We start from the raw sequence: 21,636 nt of genomic DNA on the forward strand, positions 1-21,636 counted from the left end.
AGCAAAGCTAATAATAATGGCAAATATCTGTTAGATATCTGCCATTATTATCTGGCTCAGGATATGGACTGGACATGGTTATTACTAACACCATGTTCCAACATAAAAATATGCACAAATTCACATGGAGAGAAGAGGCAAGGAATAAGAAAAGTCTCATTGACTATGTTATTGTTGATAGTGATGTTTTCTCCCTGGTGCAGGACACCAGAGTGTACAGAGGATTTGAAATTGGAAGTGATCACTATTTAGTCTTGAGCAGGATAAAATTCAATTTCATATTGAAAAGAATGACATGTAAGAAAGTTTTAAAGTGAATAAAAGTTGAGCAGCTCTCAGATGTGAACTGTAGACTAAAATACACAAAAATTATTGAAGAAAAAATGAAAGAGTTTGAGAACAGGAATCAAACCTTGGAGATGCAGTGGCAAGCATTGAAAAAAGATCTAATTGATTCAGCTAGAGAGGCATGTCGTGAAGTTGTCTGCAAGGATAGAAAAATTAGAACTCCATGGTGGACACAGGAAGTTAAACAGGCAGTGAAAGAAAAGAAGAAAAGAAAGCATATCAAAAGTTCCTGGCAAATAAGTCAGCTTGTACTCTTAGAGAATACAGAGACAAATGCAAGAATGCTAAACACTGTGTAAAACTAGCTAAACAAAAGTCATGGGAGGACTTTGGCAAGAATATAGAAAATAAATATCAAGAAGGTGGAAAAATATTCTGGAGGTTGTTGAAGAAGCTTAGGAATATAGGAAAGAGTGCTGTAAAATAAGTTAGAGATGATAAAGGTGACATGAAAACGGGAGAAAAAGATATCCTTGATGTATGAAGTAATTACTTCGAAAATTGCTAAATAAAACAAGCAGTGGTAGCATAGTGGTAAAAAACACTCAGCAGACATACAGTCAGGAATACATATACATACTTGAAGTAGAAAAAGCCATCAAAGGCTTGAAATGTGGAAAGGCAGCAAGAGTAGATGATATTCAACCAGAAATGCTGAAGTATGGTGGTATAAGAGTCTTACAGTGGCTGCCCTGCATTGTTCAGAAAGCCTGGACAGAGGGACGAATTCCCGATGATTGGAGTAGAGCTCTCATAGTATCCTTATATATAAAGGGAAATAAAACTGAATGTGAGAATTACAGAGGTATTTCCCTACTCAGTGTTCCTGGCAAGTTCTATGCAAGTATACTTGAGAAACGGTTGAGAAGAATTGTGGAAGAAAAGCTTGGTGAAGAACAAGCTGGATTCAGGCCTAATAGAGGCTGCCAGGATCAGATCTTCACTTTACGACAAATAGTCAAGAAAGCAATGGAGTATAACAAAGATCTGTATTTAAGTTTTGTCGATTTGGAAAAGGCATATGTCAAGGTGCCAAGAGAGAAGCTATTCAATATGCTACAGAATACAGAAAGAGAGAAAGCAAGAGAATTGTTGTGCAGGTGAAGACAATGGTGCATCAAGATCTTTATGATCAATTAGGGACAAAGGAAGGACAGAGAAAAATTTATTGACTGGCAAAATGTAGAAATAAGACATCACAGGACATCTTACACATGAGGCAAATCAAAGACTCTGAAGGAAGAGTATTAAGGAGGGTTGTGGATATAAAAAACAGATGGAGAATATATTTTAAAGGACTTTTGAATGAGGAAAATGCATGGGCTCACAGAGAAGATGGGCAGCTTTATGAGGAGATGGTGCAGAACATCAGTAGAGTGGAAGTGAAGGAGGCCATAAAGAGGATGAAGAATGGAAAATCGGCCCCTGACAAGATCCCAGTGGATTCATTTAAGGCACTGGGGAAATTAAGAATTGACCTACTGTGGGACCTCTTCATAAAGTTTGCCAACAGGAAAATATGCTCCAGGAGTGAAGGGAAAGTACTTTTGTTGCTATATACAAGGGTAAAAGAGATGCATGACTGTAAGAATTACAGAGGAATAAAGTCGATGTCCCACACAATGAAAATCCTGGAAAGGTTCTTGATGGAAGACTGAGGCAGGAGGTGGAGATTGCAAAGGAGCAGTTTGACTTCATGCCCACTTCATCGACGACAAGGTGTCTGAGGTAGAAGAAAGTATTGCAGAAATATGTCAGGTTGATGCAGATGTACAGAAATGTAAAGACAAGAGCTCGGACCTTTCTGGTGAGACAGAAAGTTTTCAAGTGATAGTTTGCATCAAGGGTCAGCATTAAGTCCGTTCCTGTTTAATATTGTGATGGAGATGGTGAGAGAAGATGTGCCTTGGATAATGTTGTATGCAGATAATATGCTGTGTGCAAAATCAAGAGAGGAAGCAGAAGCTAAACTGGAAAGATGGAGGAAAGTACTGGAAGAGAGGTATGAGGCTGATCAGAAGTAAGACAGAAGAGTATATTTGTTGCTAAGTGAGTGGCAGCCAAGAGACAATCTCGAGCTGGAAGGAAATGTCATCAGGAAGGTTAGTGACTTTAGATACTTAGGTTCAACAGTGAAAGAGGATGGACAGACTGAGAAGGAAGTGGGATGCAGGATACAAGCTGGATGGAGGAACTGGAGAGAAAGAGAGAGATGACTGCAGTGCTATGTGATAAGATGGTGGCAATTAATCTAAAAGGAAAAATCAGAAGAGTAATGAGACCAACTATGACATATGCTATGGAAATTGTAGCTCTGAGGAAAAATAACATCAGCAGGGTGGATCTGTAATGTGACCAGAAAGGATCATCTGAGCAATGACTATGTAAGGGGAACAGTGAAAGTTACGAACTTAGGAGCAAAGATGCAGTAGGCAAGGTTGAGATGGTTTGGTCATGTGACAAGGAGGAAGGATGAGTATGTGGGAAAAAAGGTCATGCAGATGGATGTGCAGGGAATGGGGAAGCTCAGGCAGCCAAAGAAGAGATGGAGGGAGCTGGTGGAGGAGGACCTGAGGAAGAACAACTTGTGGTTACAACTGTAGATGTGTTACAGCCCAGCCCAAGACAGGAGGATGTGGAGGAGAAGACTCATTAAAAACAGCAACCCTATCGAAATGGGATAAGCTGCTGAAGAATATTACTGATGATTTGGTGTTCATTAAAATGAAAATTAGATGGAAGAAGATCTCCTGGTAGACCAAGAATTTCTTGGGTTAATGATGTAAAGAAACAGATGGGTAATAAGCTATTACAATATCAGAAGGATAACAGAGGAATGGACACTCTGGCCTACCATGATTGTTAACTTTCAAATTGGAGAAGCTATTCAAGAAGAAGATATGATTCTATCATTGGTAATGACCAGGCCTGGACATCAGTGTATGAACCATACATTGATGTTTTGTTTCTAACCCAACTCTCAGTCTATAAGTTAAAATTGGTGTGAAGACACTTGTTTTGGTGGACTGCTGCTAATTAGTTTTTAGCCTTATTTCTCTTTTATTCCTTATAACTTTGTTCATCTGGTTTCCCCATCACATCAGCTTTGCTTATAAGTCAGTATTCTGGTTGATTGGTTATTCAGATAAAATATTGATTGAAAATAGAACTTAGCTAAGGTATAGGTCTGTTTTTAAACTGCTTTGTTTATTCTCCAACAAGATAGGAGATGGATAATAGATTAGTTTTGATTAGTTGTTTACATCAGAGAACCAGGATGAACAGTGAAAAGTCATCTACTGGAACAAATCCCAATTCAGCATTAGCAGAGATCAAGATTGGCATCATTAACATAAGAAGCATCAATGGAAAAGAAATGGAACTAGCAGAAGAACTGGATTAGTACCAGATTCATGTAATAGGTGTTACCAAAACAAAAACAGGAGATCTTGCTAAGCAACAAATACAAGTTATATTCAGGTAATGGCAAACAATGAAAAGAAGGATTAGCTATAGTTTTCAACACTAAATATGAGGATAATCTTCTTGAATGGCAAGTAATATCAAGTAAAGTGATGTGAGCTAATATCAGAATGGGGGAACTGGACAGTGACACTTATTTGTGCCTATTGTCTTACAGAAGTTTCTACTAAGGAAGAAGTGCAGGAATTTTCTGAGACATTACAGAAGGCAGCTGGCACAGTGAAAAAGGAGAAGCCAGCCCTTGTTGGAGTTCTAAAGAGCAGAGTAGGAAATGATTACAAAACATTTAGAAATGTTTTAGGAAAATTTGGAGAAAAGAGCAAAGCAAATAATAATAATGGTAAATATACCTGCTAAATTTCTGTTCAAGATATGTACTAATTATTACCAACATAATATTCCAACATAAAAATGTGCACAAATTCACATGGTGAGAATATGCAAGGAATATGAAAAGTCTCATTGACTGTGTGTTGTTGACAATGATGTTTCCCTACTGTTTCAGGACACAATGGTATACAAAGTATTTGAAATTGGAATTGCTCACCATGTAGCATGAGTAGGATAAAATTGAGTTTCATATTGAAAAGAAGAGTGTGTAAGAAAGTTTGGAAATGAATGAAAGTCGAATGGTTATCAGAGGTGAACTGTCAACTATATATACAAACATATTTTCAAAATATGTTTGTATATAGTTGACAGTTCACTTAGGGATTCACTTTAAAAGAAACATTGATTGATTTAGCCAAAGAGGCATATGGTGAGGTAATCTGCAAGGATTGAAAAATCAGAACTCCATGGTAGAATCAGGATGTTAAAAATGCAGTTGAAGGAAAAGAAGAAGAAAGCATATTAAAGCTTCCTGGTGTTTAAGTCAGCTTGCACTGTTAGAAATTACATAGAAAATGTATGAAAGTGAAGCACCATGTAAAACTAGCTAAACAAAAGTCATGGGAAGACTTTGTTAAGAACCTAGAAAATAAATAAATACCAGGTAGGTGGTAAAATATTCTGGAGGCTATTGAAAATGCTCAGACATGGGGGAAAGAGTACTTTAAAACGAATCAGAAGATGATAAAGGTGACATGCCAACTGAAGATAAAGATATTTTAGGTGTCTGGAGTAATTACTTTTAAAGATTATTAAATGAAAGAAGTGCTGACATCATGGTAGTAGAAAACACTCAACAGGAATGCAGTCGGCAATATACATCAATACTTGAAGTAAAAAAAAACTATTGCAAACCTGAAATTAGAAAAAGGCAGTTGGAGTAGATGATATTTGATCAGAAATGCTCAAATATGGAAGTATAAAAGTTTTACAGTGGCTACACATCTATAATTCAGAAGGCCTGGTCAGAAGGTTGAATTCCAAATGATTGGAGTAGGGTGCTCATAGTATTCATCTATAAAAAGAGAGATAAAACTGAATTTGAGAATTACAGAGTAATTTTCTTACTAAGATTTATACAAGTATCCTTAAGAAATGGCTAAAGTCGATTGTGGAGGAGATGGCCAAAAAAGAGGTTGTGAGGATCAGATATTCACTTTGATACGAATAGCTGAAAAGTCATGGGAATATAACAAGAATCTGTATTTAAATTTTGCAGATCTTGACAACACATATGACAAGTGTCAAGCTGTTCAAAATGCTCTTTATATGGTGTAATGGGACATGATATCAAGCAATACTTAGTCTATATTTGAGTTGTAAATCAGCAGTTAGAAGGAGTTACAGGAAGATGATTTCATGTTAAATCAGATGCGAGACAAGGGTGTACCTTCTCTTCTTGATCTCTGTGGATTGCATTATGAACGAAAGCGGTATTTAACCTGATATCAAAATTAGAGTTGTTAATCTCAGCACTTTACTTTATTCAGATGATGTTATACTTTTAAATAAATCCAGTACAAGTCCTGTATTGCTGGATATCATGTCCCATTACACCATATAACGAGGATTTTGAACAGCTTTCCTTTTGACACTTGTCATGTGTGTTGTCAATTTAGTCAGGGAATTGAATAATTGCTGTAATAAATTTGATATGAAAATCAGCAATAAAAGAAGACAGAAACAATGAAAATTGGCAGAAACATGAAATCATCCTGAATCAAGAACCTATACAAAAAGTAAAACATTTCAGTAATTTATGCACAATTTTTAGTGAAGATGGCAAATTAAATTTGGAAGTAGATAGGATTTTAACTACATACATTTATATGGAATAAGAGGGAAATTAGTCAGAATACTAAACTAGCTGTATATAAGACTGTGTTCAAACCAAATTTAAATTTATTGATCTCAGAGCTGGGTTTAGAAACAAAACTCTTAAACAAAAATTGGAAACCTGATATGAGAAGCCTGAGAAAGTTTAGGGGACTGAACAGGTGGCATCTGTGTTAGTACCTTATTAAAAATGCAGATATTAGGAAAGAACTTGATCTTGTTAGCATTCAGGAATGTGTTAGTAGAGCTAATCTCAGGTGGTATGGCCACTTAAACAGAAAAAAAAAAAAGATAACCAACAGTGTGCAGGGTTTTGTTCTTGGGTCTTTGCTGTTTAATTGATTTGTTAATGATATTTCATGTGGATTGATTGGGATCTTCATTTGTTTACTGATGATGATGCAAAATGGAGAATTATAAGGAGCGTTGCTGGTGTTAAACTTTAGGAAGAGTTGAATAGACTTTTAGCTTGAACAAATGGATGGGGCTTTAGTTTTAATATTAATAAGTGTTGCACTTTCAAGTTCAGAGAAGTAAGACTTTGTTCAGTATTGGTGGGACTGTGCTTCATGAAGTTGATGACATTCAATATCTTGGGGTGATGATTGACAAGTATGCAGAAGGAGATAGTTGTGCCACCATATAACGCATTGGTCTGACCACACATGGACTGTTGAGTTCTGATTTAGTTTCATTATTATGTGAAAACTCTGGGTAGGATTCAGAGACAAGTGACCAAGACCATTTCAGGACTCTGAAATGTTGATTTGAGAGGATTTTACAAGATTGATTTAGTGGGGATTATAAAGGACGGTTAGAGGAAGAGCACAAAAGGTTATCCCTAGAAGTTGTATAAAGGTCTGGTAAAAAGATGTCAGAGGAGTACATTACATGAATATTGGCAGATGAGTGGAATGCATTGTAAATTCTGGGAGTATAAAGATATGAAATGATAGATATGTTATTATGTGTTAGCCTGGTTGGCTGAGTGTTTTGCATATTTACTCTCCAACTAACAGACTTCAGGTTTGAACTCCACCAAGGGCATTAATGTTTATGATTCTCTTTAGGTGGGAGATGGGGGAGGAAGAAAAAAAGAAATGCATCAGTAAAACTTCAATATTAATATACTGTGAGTTAGCAACTTTTCATGGGTTCACATAAAAAAAATACTGTTGTATCCCAAACTAGTCAGAGAATATCACTGTAAGCAATAATATGACCATTTAAGATTTATTTCTTGTGTTACCTCCGAAAATATGTGAATTTATGTATGCTTATGTTGGAACATTTTTCCAGTAATGACTAATTCACATCATGAGCAATCCATCAGGCATTTACCATTATTATTATTCGTGACGCCTCCAAGGAGTCTGTAGACTCATTGCGAGAGTACACCCACTGTACACCTCTCCGTCTCCACCACTACACTGAACCTGTTCTGCTCTGTTCTCTGAATATTCTCAAAACATTTCTGTACGCTTTGATTAATTTCCTATTCTATCAACAAGAACCACCTTTTTGTTTATATTGGTTGCACTTTCTAATGGCTTGTACAATTCTTCACCCTCCTGCTATAGAATGTCCTTCGGGACCATGCATACTAATATTTCTTTTTATTATGTATGAGTTCTCATTTTTGTTTTGATATTTATTCATATTACACTACTTAAAACCTGCCATTTAAGAAGTTTTGTGATATTGAGTACCTTAGCTACTGATTCCTTACCTGGATCAGTATTGTTCAAATATAACATCTTATTATTATAATACAGAAGTATCTGACATGTTTTGTCTTCTTCATCTTGTTAATGCCAAGTATGTCAATATGGTATATGCTAGTTCCACTTTTCAGTTGATGCATTTACAGTTGTGATGTTGCACAACTTCAGTTCTGTTATGTTTGAGGAAGTTGTTCAATAGCTGACTTTTCATTGTTCATCCTAACATAGTTACATGAAAAAGCATCAGGAATCTTGTTTAATTGACAATTCCACCAACACCAACCTTTTATCATATTGTATCATCATATCGTTGTGTGTGGTTTAAATGATACGTTGGTTCAAACATGGATGAATAGGCAATTCCTAATTGCCAATCCATCCCTGTTTGTTCATTATTTATGTAGATATATAATAACAAGTTGAACCAGGAAGATGAGGATTGGACACTGGATCAGAAGTACTGTTTGTTTCTCTGCATTCCTTGAAGACTTGTGGAGGATTTCCTCCCAGTTATTTAAGTGTTAAAAAAAGTGTTAGCATAAACCAACAAATTATTTAAAAAACAGCTCCTCCTTTCAAAAGTTTTGTTATCAATTTGAAGTACAAATCACAAACTTTAAAATGTCTACCTATTCCACCTTCCTTCCTTTTGCACGTTAGGCCTAGTGATCCCTATAGCTAAGTGACTTGGCTTCTTATAAATCCAGTGTTGATAATGAGATAATAAGCAGTGTATTCTCTTCCTTTCTCTCTCTTTATATATATATATATATATATATATATATATATATATAATAGAGAGAGAGAAAAACAAACCATAGGAAAACCTTTCCACCTCTGAATGAAGCTGATTCAATTATGCTCCTCTTAAAAAAATCCTTATAAATGTTTCTTCTTGGACAGGATTTAGATCCAAGTCTTCCTAGAAGACTTTGTAGCTAATGACTACAAAGGAGCTTATACAATACTTTGTTTCAGAATCAGATAGCAAACATAGATTCAGTGTGCCATCAAAATCTTGAAAAATTTTATTGGGGAACAATAAATATCCAGGAAAAGGAAAGTCACTAGTGGAGTACCTCAGGGGTCTGTTTTAGGGCCATTACTATTTAACTTGTATATTAATGATATTGGCAAAGATTTGGATGGAGATATTCAGTTGTTTGCAGATGATGCAAAGTTGGGACGAACCATAAAGAGTAGTGAAGATGTTGTGGCCTTGCAAGAAGACTTGAATAAATTGAGTGATTGGGCAAGCAAATGGGGATGTGAGTTCAATGTTGCAAAATGTAAGGTTTTAAAATTTGGAAAACAAAGATGGGATGCAGAATTTATGCTTGGTGAGAATATATTGTTAGAAGTAGAGGAAATAAGAGATCTGGGGGTGATAGTGAATAAGGATCTAAAATTTAGGGGACACATTGCCAAAATTGTGAAGACAACACAAAGACTTCTGGGAATGATGCGGAGGACACTGACGTGTAGAAGTAGGGAGATTCTTGTTCCATTGTATAAGGCTTTGATTAGGCCACACGTGGACTATTGTGCCCAGATTTGGTCACTTGGTTTTCAGAAGGATGAAGAGATGTTGGAAAGGGTCCAAAGGTGACTGACTAAGGTAGTTTCTGACCTCTGGAATGTCGAGTATGAGGAAAGATTGAAAAGATGTAATTTGCAGAGTCTAGTGGAGAGAAGGAAGAGGGGAGATATGATAGAGACCTACAAGTTGGTAAGGGGTTGTTATAAGATCAATGGTGGAGAAGTTCTACAGAGAATAGTGGAAGATCAGGGGAGAACCAGAGGTCATCTCTGGAAACTGTATAAAGAGGGTGTGAGTAGGGGAGTGAGAGGCAGATTTTTTTCGTGCAGAGTTTAGAGTGATTGTAATGCCTTGCCTGAGAGTGTGGTGTCTGCAAGGAGTTTGAATGTGTTTAAGACACGGTATGATGAGATGTGTGTGAGATAAAAGGACCTCCTAGATGAGTCTTTGACTCCATGAGGTCTTGTTTAGTAATAATAATAATAATAATAAAATTTATCATATATTTTACAAAATATGAATATAGTCACTACAACAAAAATTACAGTGATTCTTGCTATGTTTCATGAATTGGAATTAAGGAAGATGTTCTGGGCATGTAAGAAAGTATTATCTAGGCAGAAGTGATTGAAAGCATGGAGAATCTTTTACACTTTGAAGGTAATCATCTTTTATTTATTATATTTTGCTTTTGCTTCCATGTCTCTAGCCCTGCAGATCCATGTAAGAAGACAGCCAGCCCTGTGTGAAATGGTTAAACTTTTGACACTATGAGCACTTAGGAATCTTATGACTTTTGCTATAAATATTTCTCAGTAACAGTGCTCAGAACAAAAATAAAAGGAAGTTTGTTCAGCTGTTTGTTGTTTTATACATGAGCATGAAACTATGCTCCTTAAACTATTGTGGACAATTTCAGTGTTGTCATGATATTTTTTGAGATTTGAACTTCAACATTATGTTTTAGCTCATACATAGCCTTATTGTTAAAACACAGCTTGCTGATTTTAATGTTATAATTTAATAAATAGTAAATATTAAGATAATTACATATATTCTTCTGTTCATTAAATAGGTATCCTTCAAGGTACATCAGCACTATTGTTATGTTTTGATGAGTCAGAAGTGAGAAAGATGATTCGGGAATGCAAAAAGGTATTGGATTATCTGGCAGTAGCAGAAGTGATTGAAAGCATGGAAGATCTTGTACAGTTTGTGAAGGTATTTTTTTTTTTTTTTTTTCATTATTAATTTTTCTTACTATTATATAAATGTAATTCATTCTATGAAAGTTTTATGTTTATAGCATTCTCATTTTGTTTAAATATAAATCTGGAAGATGATTAACATCACTATGTTTTTATTGGTACAAATGCATTTTACTTTTATAGGTAAAATTTATTTAAAGATATAAAAAAGAGAAGAGCGAGAGAGTTAGGATGGTGAGTCTGTTGTTGCAGTATGACAGTGAAGAGTATAGAAGGAGGGCCATTATTGCTAATGACTTTATGCGTGAATTATGCAGGACGAGTGGTGTGAAATTTGTGGATGTGTGCAGTGAGTTCGATGGGCGAAAGGATTTATATAAGATGGATGGTTTACATTTGAATGGATTTAGTGTACGGAGACTTGAAAAGGTGTTGTCGAATGTAGTGGAAGTGAATGTGCAGAATTAGGAAAACTAGAGTTATTAAGAGGGAGGGGAAGTAGACATGCAGACTTTAGGGAGACAGTTGAGTGTATGCATGTGTGTAACATGCCCAAGTGAGTACGAAAGACCACGAATCAGAATGGGATAGTTAGTGTAAGGCATCAAAACAGGCATGGGACAAATCGGCTTCTGCAATTCATGTATACTAATGCCAGAAGTATTAGGAATAGGAAGGAAGAATTTTTGGCCTTGGTTGGCACTTCCAGGCCACAGGTTATTGGCATTAGTGAAACATGGCTGACAGAAGATGATATAGCTAGTGGGATTGAATGTGAGGGGTATGGTGTGTTCAGGAATGATAGGGAGAATAAAATGGGGGAAGGAGTGTTATTGATGATAGATGCTGAGCTACAGCCAAGGAGAATAGAAGTGGAACTGCAGGATAGAGAAAAGAGCACATTTGAGGCTATTTGGTGTGAGATTGAAACTAGCAGAACAAAATATATGGTTGGGAGCTGCAATAGACCAGGTGATGGTATAGATGGTGGAGAAAGTATGCATAAGCAAATAGAAGAAATGAGTGGAAGGAGGGCAATTATTATGGGTGATTTCAACTATGGTAACGTTGATTGGAAGGAGGAGGGGATACACGGGAGGAAGGAAATGGATTTTATTCAATTATTAAGGGATAACTATCTGCGACAGCATGTAATGGAAAATACTAGGGGTCAGAGAGTGTTTGACCTAGTAATTGCATCAGAGAATTTGGCTGTAACGAATATGACCACATTGCCACCAATCGGTGAGAGTGATCATAGGGTCTTGACTTGGGAGGTGGCTAAAGGTGTGAAATTTACAATTAAGACAGGGTACATGTGGAATTATCGGGCTGGTAAGTATGACAAGCTTAGGAGTTTGATTGGTTCAGTGCCATGGCATGTAAAACTGCAAGGGCTAGATGTTGATAGTGCATGGGAGGCAGTTAGGAAGTGTTTGCAGGAGGCAATGGCTGACTGTATACCTAGAGTTCGAGTAATAAATCAAGTAGGGGTTAAATGGATGAATAACACCATTAAGCGTGAGCTGCAAAAAAAGAAACTACTCTGGAGGGAATTTAAGGAGAAAAGTGACCAGCAGACACATGAACGGTATAAAGCGGAGGACAGAAGGGTAACGAGTGTGGTAAGAAAAGCAAAAACGGATTATGAAAGAACATTAGCCATGCAGGCTAAAGAGAATCCCAAGCAGTTTTTTCGATATGTTGCAAGTAAAAGAAAAAATGGATATGGCAAAATGATTTTAAAGAATGCTGATGGTAGGGAGGTAATCGAATCAGTTGATATAGTTGAATTATTGAGCGAGCACTTTGCAAAAAGATATCATCCAGGTGGTGACATTGCAGAAATAAATGAACCAATAGATTATATGGGAATTGTGGTGAATGAAGTGGCGGTGAGTAGTCTATTACAAAACCTCAATGTCATTACATCTGTGGGATGGGATGGTATACCAGCTCATGTTGTACGTGAAGCGGCTAAAGAATTGTCAGTACCCTTGACCATTTTGTTTAATTTGAGTCTCGGGTCTGGGTTAGTCCCAGGGGAGTGGGGGGAAAGAGGAGAAAATAGTTCCACTGCATAAAGGAGGTTTCAAGACTGCTGTTGTAAATTACCCCCCATAAAGGTCACTAGAATGTTTAGATCAAATAAGACACCTATGCCTTTAGTCTTAGTAGAAATTCATAACATCTACAAAGACATTTATAATTTAAAATCAATCTGTGGACTCAAAATCACCACAGAACCATTGAGAAAGAAATCATCTTCTGGGCAGTGCCACCGGTGCCAAAAATTTGGCCATGCCCAGAAGCTATGCAAAGCTCAGTTCAGATGCGTAAAATGTGGCGAGAATCACCCCACAAACACCTGCGCCAAGCCAAAAACCACCCCGGCTAAGTGCGCTAATTGTGGGGGTCCCCACCCTGCTAATTATAGAGGGTGTATGCATCATCCCAAAAACAGATGGAATGATCCCAGTCATCAATCTACCTCGTCATCTAATGCGAGAGTTCCTGAAGCTCAGGCTACTCAGTTCTCCAAGAGTGAGAACATGACAACTGGTGCTCGCCCATCATTAACTGAGCCCCTTAAGAAAACGAATCTTCAACATCAAGTAAGAACATATGCTGATGTGGCCCGCTCCAAACAGATAGTACAAACCCAGAACCGGAATACTCCACACTCAAATCTATCAGCTGTTATCACCTCTTCTCTTGCAAACATGCTCCAGGATTTCAGCAACTCAAATCCATCCTTAAGTGTCACAAAAAGATTCCTACAGCAAACCCAATCCATATTATCTGCACTCTCTGATGCATAGGAAAAAAATCGTCCCAAACTCTCTTAGGATTATCGGTTGGAATGCCAACGGTATAAAAAACAAACTATTAGAAATCCAGGAATTTAATAATAGATACAACCCAGATATACTGCTAATTAATGAAACTCACCTGAGGCCTGCTGACACCCTGAAAATCAGAGGGTATCAGATTTACAGAAACGACAGGCTTGGGTATAGAGGTGGAGGTACAGCCACTCTTATCAAAAGCTATATCAATCATCACTCAATAACCAACCCTACTACCACCAACCTCGAAATCACAGGAATCAATGTTCTCACAAACTCAATTGGGAACCTCAAAATTTTTTCTGCTTACAACCCTCCATTAAAGACATTATTGACCTCAGATCTGGATGCCATCCTTGGAGTAAAAGGACCGATCATCATCGCTGGAGACCTCAATGCAAAGCATCCTGCTTGGAACAGTAAATCCACTAACAAAAATGGTCGTATCCTTTCTAGCTACACAGGATTAAACCATGCTGTTGTGGCTGGACCTACCGAACCAACTCATCTCAGTACATCTGGCACTGCTGACATCTTGGATATAGCCATCCTGCAAGACATTAAACTACAGTACAGCCTTACATCACTAAACGAGCTGTCGTCGGATCACAACCCAATTCTACTGCAATTGGGAGAACAAGAATGCCTGTCTCCTCCTCATTCAGGCATATCGTGGGAGAGATTGTCTAAAGCACTTCGGGATCAAATAGGACCCGTCCCACACATATGCACACCAGAAGATGTGGATTCTGCAGTGACTAGCCTCACCCAACAGATTAAGTCCGCTATAATGGTTGCAACCTTCCAGAAACCTGTTCCCAAGCCTGATCGTTTGCCTGAGGACATTATGGACCTGATCAGAGAGAAGAACAGAGCTAGGAAGAGATTTCGTAACACTCGCGCTCCTCAGGATAAGACAGTGCTTAATAGATTGAATGGAGCAGTAAGAGATGCACTTAAAACGCATAGAAACGAAGTTTGGGATAAAAAGTTAGCCTCTATCTCACCTATTGATCACTCTATCTGGGGCCTACTGAGAAACATCAAAAACAAAAACAGATCCCTCCCCCCTATAATCTCAAACCAGGGCCTAATCCACACAGATGCAGATAAGGCAGAAGCCATACTTAAAAATCTTGAGGATCAGTGCAAACCATCTTATAACAACATTGATTTCAATCATCTGTATAAAATCCACAGACAGGTTAGACATGCACTAAACCTCCCGGATACCAGTGCTGATCATATTGCACCCGCATCACCTGTTGAATTATATGATATTATTAAAAAACTTAAGAACAATAAAGCTCCTGGACCAGACAGCATCTCAAACAGGGTGATCAAGCTGCTGCCTCGAAAAGCTATAGTGCATCTGACCAGTATAATAAATGCAATCTTAAGACTTCACTATTTTCCTTCCACCTGGAAACTGGCTGATGTGATTCCTATACATAAGCCAGGCAAAGACCCACACTTACCGCAGAATTATCGTCCAATCAGTCTCATCTCCAACCTGGGTAAGATTGCAGAGAAGGTCATCCTCTCACGACTCCAAACCTCAATAAATGACCTAAACATCCTCCCTAAAGAACAGTTTGGTTTTCGGCAACACCATAGTACTACCCAGCAAATCCATAGAATTGTGGAATATATCATCACCAGCTACAACTGGCGCCAGTACACAGGAGCTGTTTTCCTAGACCTATCTAAAGCATTTGATAAAATCTGGCATTTTGGACTCCTGCACAAACTTATCTCAGCCGGCATCTCACTAAAAATGGTTCATCTAATCCGTTCATATCTTCAGAATAGAACAATGCAAGTTAAAATTAACGGTTCTATATCGTCCCAGCGCCATATCTTTGCTGGAGTGCCACAGGGATCTCTACTGGCTCCATTGCTGTTTTCTGTATACATGTCAGACATCCCTCACAATCCGATGACTTCCATTTTAGCGCTGTATGCGGACGATACGGCAATACTAACCAGATCCCTCAGACCCCACTTCGTTACTAGAAAGCTTCAAGAAAACATTCTAAAGCTGGAGGGTTGGTTCTCTAGGTGGAGATTGGAAGTCAACCCCCTGAAAAGCTCAGCGGTTCTTTTCTCAAAAAGGCCAATGTCTCCTGCAGGAGATGTGTTACTATTCAATACTAAAATTCCCTGGCAGACAGAAACAAATTACCTGGGTGTAATTCTCGACAAAAAGCTATCTTTCAACCAACATATCAAGTCTGCATGTGCAAAAGCATCTAAAGCCATAGCTCAGATTTACCCGCTAATTAATAGAAATAGCAAGCTCAGCAACAGAATCAAATTGCAACTTTACCAGATGACGATTCGTCCCATAATCACCTATGCCTCTCCAGCCTGGAGCCACACCTCTAACGCTAACATTATCAAGATTCAGCGTGTGCAGAACAAGTGCTTGAGAATGATTCTGAACGCCCCGTGGTATGTTAGAAACAGCCAGCTCCATAGAGACACAAATATTCCATATATTCTCTCTTATCTACAATCCTTAGCTTCCAAGTTTTTTCTAAAGACGTCCACACACCCCAATGATTTGATTCAACAAGCTGCAGCATATGAGCCAACGGACATATTCAAATATAGAAGACCAAAAACTATATTAGCCTCCTATAACGATGCATAATCTCCATGCCCATTCAGGGCGAGCAAACTGCTCGTAAATTTTACCCTCACTGTAACCACGACAGATAGCGGGGAATATGAAAAGCATCTTGCTTCACCCTTAAAGACATAAATGTCAATTGTCAATTGTTGTAAATTATCGACCGATTAGCATATCAGGAATCGTTGTCAAGGTCTTTGAGAAATTAGTCAAGAGAAGAATACAGGATTGGATAGATGAAAATGGGATATTGTATGGGGGGACAACATGGTTTTGTGAAGGGTAGATTATGCCTCAGTAACTTGCTCACGTTTTATAACACAGTGACGGCTGAACTGGATAAGGGTAATGTGTTTACAGTGATTCTACTGGACTTTGCTAAGGCTTTTGACAGAATACCACATGGAACTCTAATCAGTAAACTGCAGCATATGGGGATGGATATAGGGTTGGTGAGATGGATAAGAGGGTGGCTGATGGAAAGATATCAGAGAGTGGTTTATTCAGGAGTAGAGTTCAAATGATGGCTTGTGACTAGTGGTGTGCTGCAGGGTTCTGTTCTTGGACCACTGCTTTTCAGTTTGTTCATTAACAATATAGGAAAGGATCTGAGAGGAAGTGTTCACTTGTTTGCTGATGATGCAAAGTTGGGTAGAGCAATAGTGAGGGCACAGGATGTCAAAATTTTGCAAGATGATTTGGATAGTTTGGAGGACTGGGCTAAAAAAATGTATGTCAATTTAATGTGACAAATGTAATGTGTAAGGTTATGCATTTTGGGGTGAAAAGATTAGCAGCAGTATATCACATTGGTGGAACCATACTCCAGGAGATTGATGAGCCCAGGGATTTGGAAGTGTTGGTGGATAGGGAGTTGAAGTTTAGGGAGCACATCGCAAAAGTGGCTAAATCAGCTCATCAAATCACTTGGTTGCTGAAAAATACTTTAACAAGCAGAGACAAACAGGTTATTGTTCCTCTGTATTGAGCCTTGATAAGACCCCATCTAGACTACTGTGCCCAGATATGGGCGCCAGGGTTTCTTCTTGATGGGGAGCAGGTGGAGAGGATCCAGAGACGAGTGACCAAGATGATAGCAGGTCTATAGAATGAACCTTATGAGAAGAGATTGAAGATTTGTGGGTTGCAAAAATTGGTTGATAGGCAGAAAAGGGGTGATATGATTGAGACATTCAAATTACTGAAGTGTTTCTATAAGATTAATCCAGAAGATATTTTTGAGAATAGGACTGGTGGTGGGAGGACTGGGGGCCATACATGGAAGCTGGGCAAGAATGTGGTTAGCAGGGGTGTTAGAGCTAGGTTTTTTACTTGGAGAGTGGTGAATGAGCTGCCAGAGTCTGTTGTGGGTGCTATGACTGTGAATGAGTTCAAGGCGAGGTATGATAGATACTGTGTGAATGTCGAATAGTTGTTCTTGACATGATGTTAGGGCCTCCCTTGATGAGTCTGTCGACTCCTTGGAGTTGCCAAAAATAATAATAACAATATACACCCTCTGTCCAAAAAGAAACCGAACTTTTCGAAAATAGGAGATGCTAGTGGCTCCACCTGTTGTATCTTTTTGTTGTCAAAAGTGGCAACCTTCATTAGTGTTGTGTCAATTGTTTATGACATTTGTTTCATTAGAAGCTGAGTTATAGTGCCAAGAGTGACAGTGAGTTTTTGATGAACGGTTGGAAAATGAGTTTCAAACAGAGAGCTGCGATTGACTTTTGTGTTAAACTTGATAAGAGTTTTACTGAAACGAATCAAATGCTTCAAAAAGCATACGGTGATGAATGCTTATCCTGTACTCAAGTTTATGAGTGGTTTAAGTGATTTCAAAGTGGTTGTGAGGCACTTATTAAAACCGCTCATAAGATCTCAAACTTCCTCGAACGATTGTTACTGGTGACGAAATGTTTTGAGTATGAGCCCGAAACAAAGCACCATAGTGCTAAGTGGAGACCACCAAAAGAGGGGCATCCAAAAAAAAGTCGCTTGGAGAAGTCAAAAGTAAAGACAATGCTGATTTGTTTCTACTATTCCAAGGGCATTATCCACAAAGAATTCATTTCGTCTGGCCAAACGGTCAATGGTGAGTTTTATCTTGAAGTTTTGAAGCGATTGATAGCGAGAATTCGTCGCATACGGCATGAATATCGTGATGTAGGCAGCTGGTCACTTTTGCACGATAATGCACCATCTCGTCGTTCGAACATTGTGAGACAGTTTTTGAGTTTGTTTGTTGGATCACTCAGCATATTCACCTGATTTAGCATCCTGTGACTTCTTTCTCTTCCCCTGACTTCATTTGTCAATGAAAGGAAAACTATATGACACCATTGAAAACGTTCAAGCAGCAGTAACCATGACCTTCAACAGTATCCCAAAAACCGACATAAAAAAACTCATTTAACAAATTAATTGACCGTGCCAAATGCTGTATCGAAGCTGATGGAGAGTATATTGATTGAAATAAATGATTTGAATAATTAGAATTGGCCTGGTTTTTATTTTCTCTCAAAAGTTTGGATATTCTTTTTAGACAGAGGGTGTGCATAGTAGTGTCGTTCCTTGTCAGGGATGGTGTTAATGATCTTACTTTTATTTCAGTATGACTCTTGCGGTGCTAATGAAGGAAATAAATTTTAAATGATTTAAGAATATTAAAAATTTACTTTAAAATGTTTGTTTTGAAAAGTAGTGTTAGTTAAATAAGCAAACCTTTGTTTTAATATCAGATTCAGATAACCAGTTTACTTAACAACATGTAGAAGTTTATTCCAGCAGTGTATAAGACAGTCTTCAACCCAGTTTTAACCTCCTGTTCTGAGATACCAGAGAGAGAAAGAGAGAAATATTAAAAAATTAGGAGAGTCAACAAAAATCATGTTAAAAATGAAGATATTAGAAAGGAATGGAATTGTTAGCATTCAGTAATGTGGAACAGAACTAATCTTGTGCAGGCGAGGGGGGGGGTAGATGTCATTTAAACAGAATGGTGAGGAACAAGAGAGAGAGAAAGACTCTCAAAACAGGAGGATGTTATGATATTAGAAAAGAGACCTAGAAGATTACCAAGATTTTAATACAGTTAGTGGTGTATTGGAAGACTGAAATATCAGGTTTATCCATATTGGAGATCTGAACAAACAAGAGATTAATTTAGGAAAAATATGTTGATAAGATGCTAATAATAATCTCAACTTAATTCTCAAGCTGATAAAACAGGTGAGGTTATACTAAATAATAAGTATGTCATATATATATGTAGAAAGTAAAGTTTTCTAAATTTATATCTCTTCCAGAGATTTTTATTTAATAAGGTTAAAACACCTTATGGTAACTTGTTCTGATAAAATACTTATAAGCTCTGTATTACTAAAATCTTGGTATTTCTAGCCTGGCTCCCACAGATGAGACCTCAATAAAGGTCGAAACCGGTCTGGGTAGTGGCCCCTTGCCTCTAATACAAAGCATCATACATCTTCTCCATGAGATGTGCTTTGCATTAAGGGTAAATATTAATATTAGTGATCAGAGCTTATTCTACTTTTACCATGAGTTGCCTTGGTCTTGCACTACGTGCAGGATCAGCTAGACTTGCAAAAATTGCAGGCACAAACTTGACTTGTTTGTCTGTTTGCTTACTTGGGAAATGGAGTAAAACCAAGTTTAAAAATAGCTTGGTATCTTTAACATATATATATATATATATATATATATATGACATACTTATTATTTGGATTGCAAATACAACTCAAAAGATAATTGCAATGCTGAAATGAACATTCACATGTGAAGATAAGGATGTTATTTTGCCTCTTTACAAGGCTTTGATATGACCTCACTTGGACTATTGTGCACAGGTCTAGTTTCCTGGTTTACATTATGATTCTGATATATTGGAGAGAGTACAAAGGAGAGTATTAAAAATGATATCAGGATTGTGGAATACTGATTATGAAGATAGATTGAGAATTTGTAGACTGCAGACACCTAGCAAACAGGAGAAAGCGGGATGATATGATTGAGACTTACAAACTTCTGAAAGGGTCATACAGGATTTCAGTTGATGGAATTTTTCAGTTTATGGAGGGTGGGGGAAAGGACGAGAGGGCATCCTTGGAAGCTGAGAATGAAGGCTGCCAAGAAGGGTGTGTGGGCTAGATTTTTTTCTCAGAGGGTGGTGCATGATTGGAATGGATTGCCTTTGGATGTTGTGAGTGCAATCAGTGTGAATGAATTTAAGAATAAGTATGATAGCTGGCGTGTGTAGTATGTGGTCTCCCTCAATGAGTCTCTCTTAATAATAATAATAACATATGGGCAGTAATGATAAAGGTTGTGAAGTGGCTATGCACTTCACAACCATATTGGAAAGGAGTGTCCTGGGTTCGATTCCTGTTGCTGACGTGAGGAGCCTAAGGATCTTTCTCAGACATAGCCAAGTTAGCTGGTCTTGGGTGTGGACAGCAGGGTTTTTCCTCCTGCAAGCAGGCAAACTGACCCCAATGAACACACGAGATTCAACCATAGGATATACCGGGAGGCATAGGGCTAGTCACCTTATCCTCGAGACAGGTACAACTTAGAAGAGCTCAAGTCAGCTCTGTAACAGTAGGCCATACATAGTAGGGAGAAGAAGAATTAAGAAAGGAGTAACAATAGCATACAACACTAGACATCAAGATAAACTTCTTGATTGGAAGGCAGTTTTGAATAGAGCTATATGGGCAAACTTCAATTTGTGGAAATGGACATTGAAACTTGTTTGTGCCTGTCTAACAGAAGGTTCTTCAAAGGACGAAGTGGAAGAATTTTCTGAGTTATTAGAGCAGGTAGCTAACAAAAAGAAAATGGAAAAAGTGATCCTTGTTGGAGATCTAAACATCATAGTAGGAAATAAATCCCACTAGGCATGTAGAAATGGTTTGGGAAAATTTGGAGAAAGGGGAAAAACTAATAATAGTGATAAGTGCTTGCTAGATTTCTGCTCAGAATATAGACTAGTCATTACTTACCATGTTTCAACATAAAAATGTTCAAAAGTTCATGTGACAAGAAGGTACAAGAAATAAGAAAAGCCTCATTGACTATATTATTCTTGATTGTGATATCTTGATGCTGGTACAGGATACAAGAATTTACAGAAGATTTGTTTGTAATTGGAAGAGGTCATTCAGTAGTTTTAAGTAGGATGAAAATGAATGCCATTGAAAAGAACAATATGTAAAAAAATTTTAAAAAGAATTAAAGTTGTATAGGTAAACTAGACTCAACTATACAAACATTATTCAGAAAAAAATTAAACTGTTCAAAAACAAGAACCAAGCATGGAGTCTGCGTGGCAAATTCTGAAGAAAACATTGATTAATTCATCTAGGAGAGGCATATAATGAAGTTGTCTTCAAGAAGTTAAATGGAACAATCATGGAAAAGAAGAAAGCAAACTGAAAGCTTCTAGCAAATAAGTCAGCAAATGTCCTAAAAGAAAAATGTAAGAAACCTAAGCTGTGTGTAAAAGTAGCTAAACAAAAGTCATGGGAAAACTTCAGTAAGAATCTATATGGTCACTCCGATGCTCAGTGATGTGCCACACCAGGCCTCACCATTT

At 37.7% G+C, this 21,636-nt stretch overlaps 1 protein-coding gene across 3 annotated transcripts in view; it reads left to right on the forward strand.

Moving 5' to 3' along the window:
• Vinc (vinculin) overlaps positions 1–21,636 on the forward strand; it is a 274,672-nt gene that overhangs the window by 43,905 nt on the left and 209,131 nt on the right. For all 3 annotated transcript variants that reach the window (XM_090408245.1, XM_090408246.1, XM_090408247.1), the window contains exon 4: positions 10,397–10,542. In XM_090408245.1, coding sequence (XP_090264371.1) covers positions 10,397–10,542 — 146 coding nt within the window. The remainder of the gene's footprint in view (positions 1–10,396; positions 10,543–21,636) is intronic.

The sequence above is a fragment of the Typopeltis vanoorti genome, chromosome 18 (genome assembly GCF_054136105.1).
Source record: "Typopeltis vanoorti isolate ZY-2024b chromosome 18, IOZ_Tvanoo_1.0, whole genome shotgun sequence".
In the NCBI taxonomy this organism is placed as follows: domain Eukaryota; kingdom Metazoa; phylum Arthropoda; class Arachnida; order Uropygi; family Thelyphonidae; genus Typopeltis; species Typopeltis vanoorti.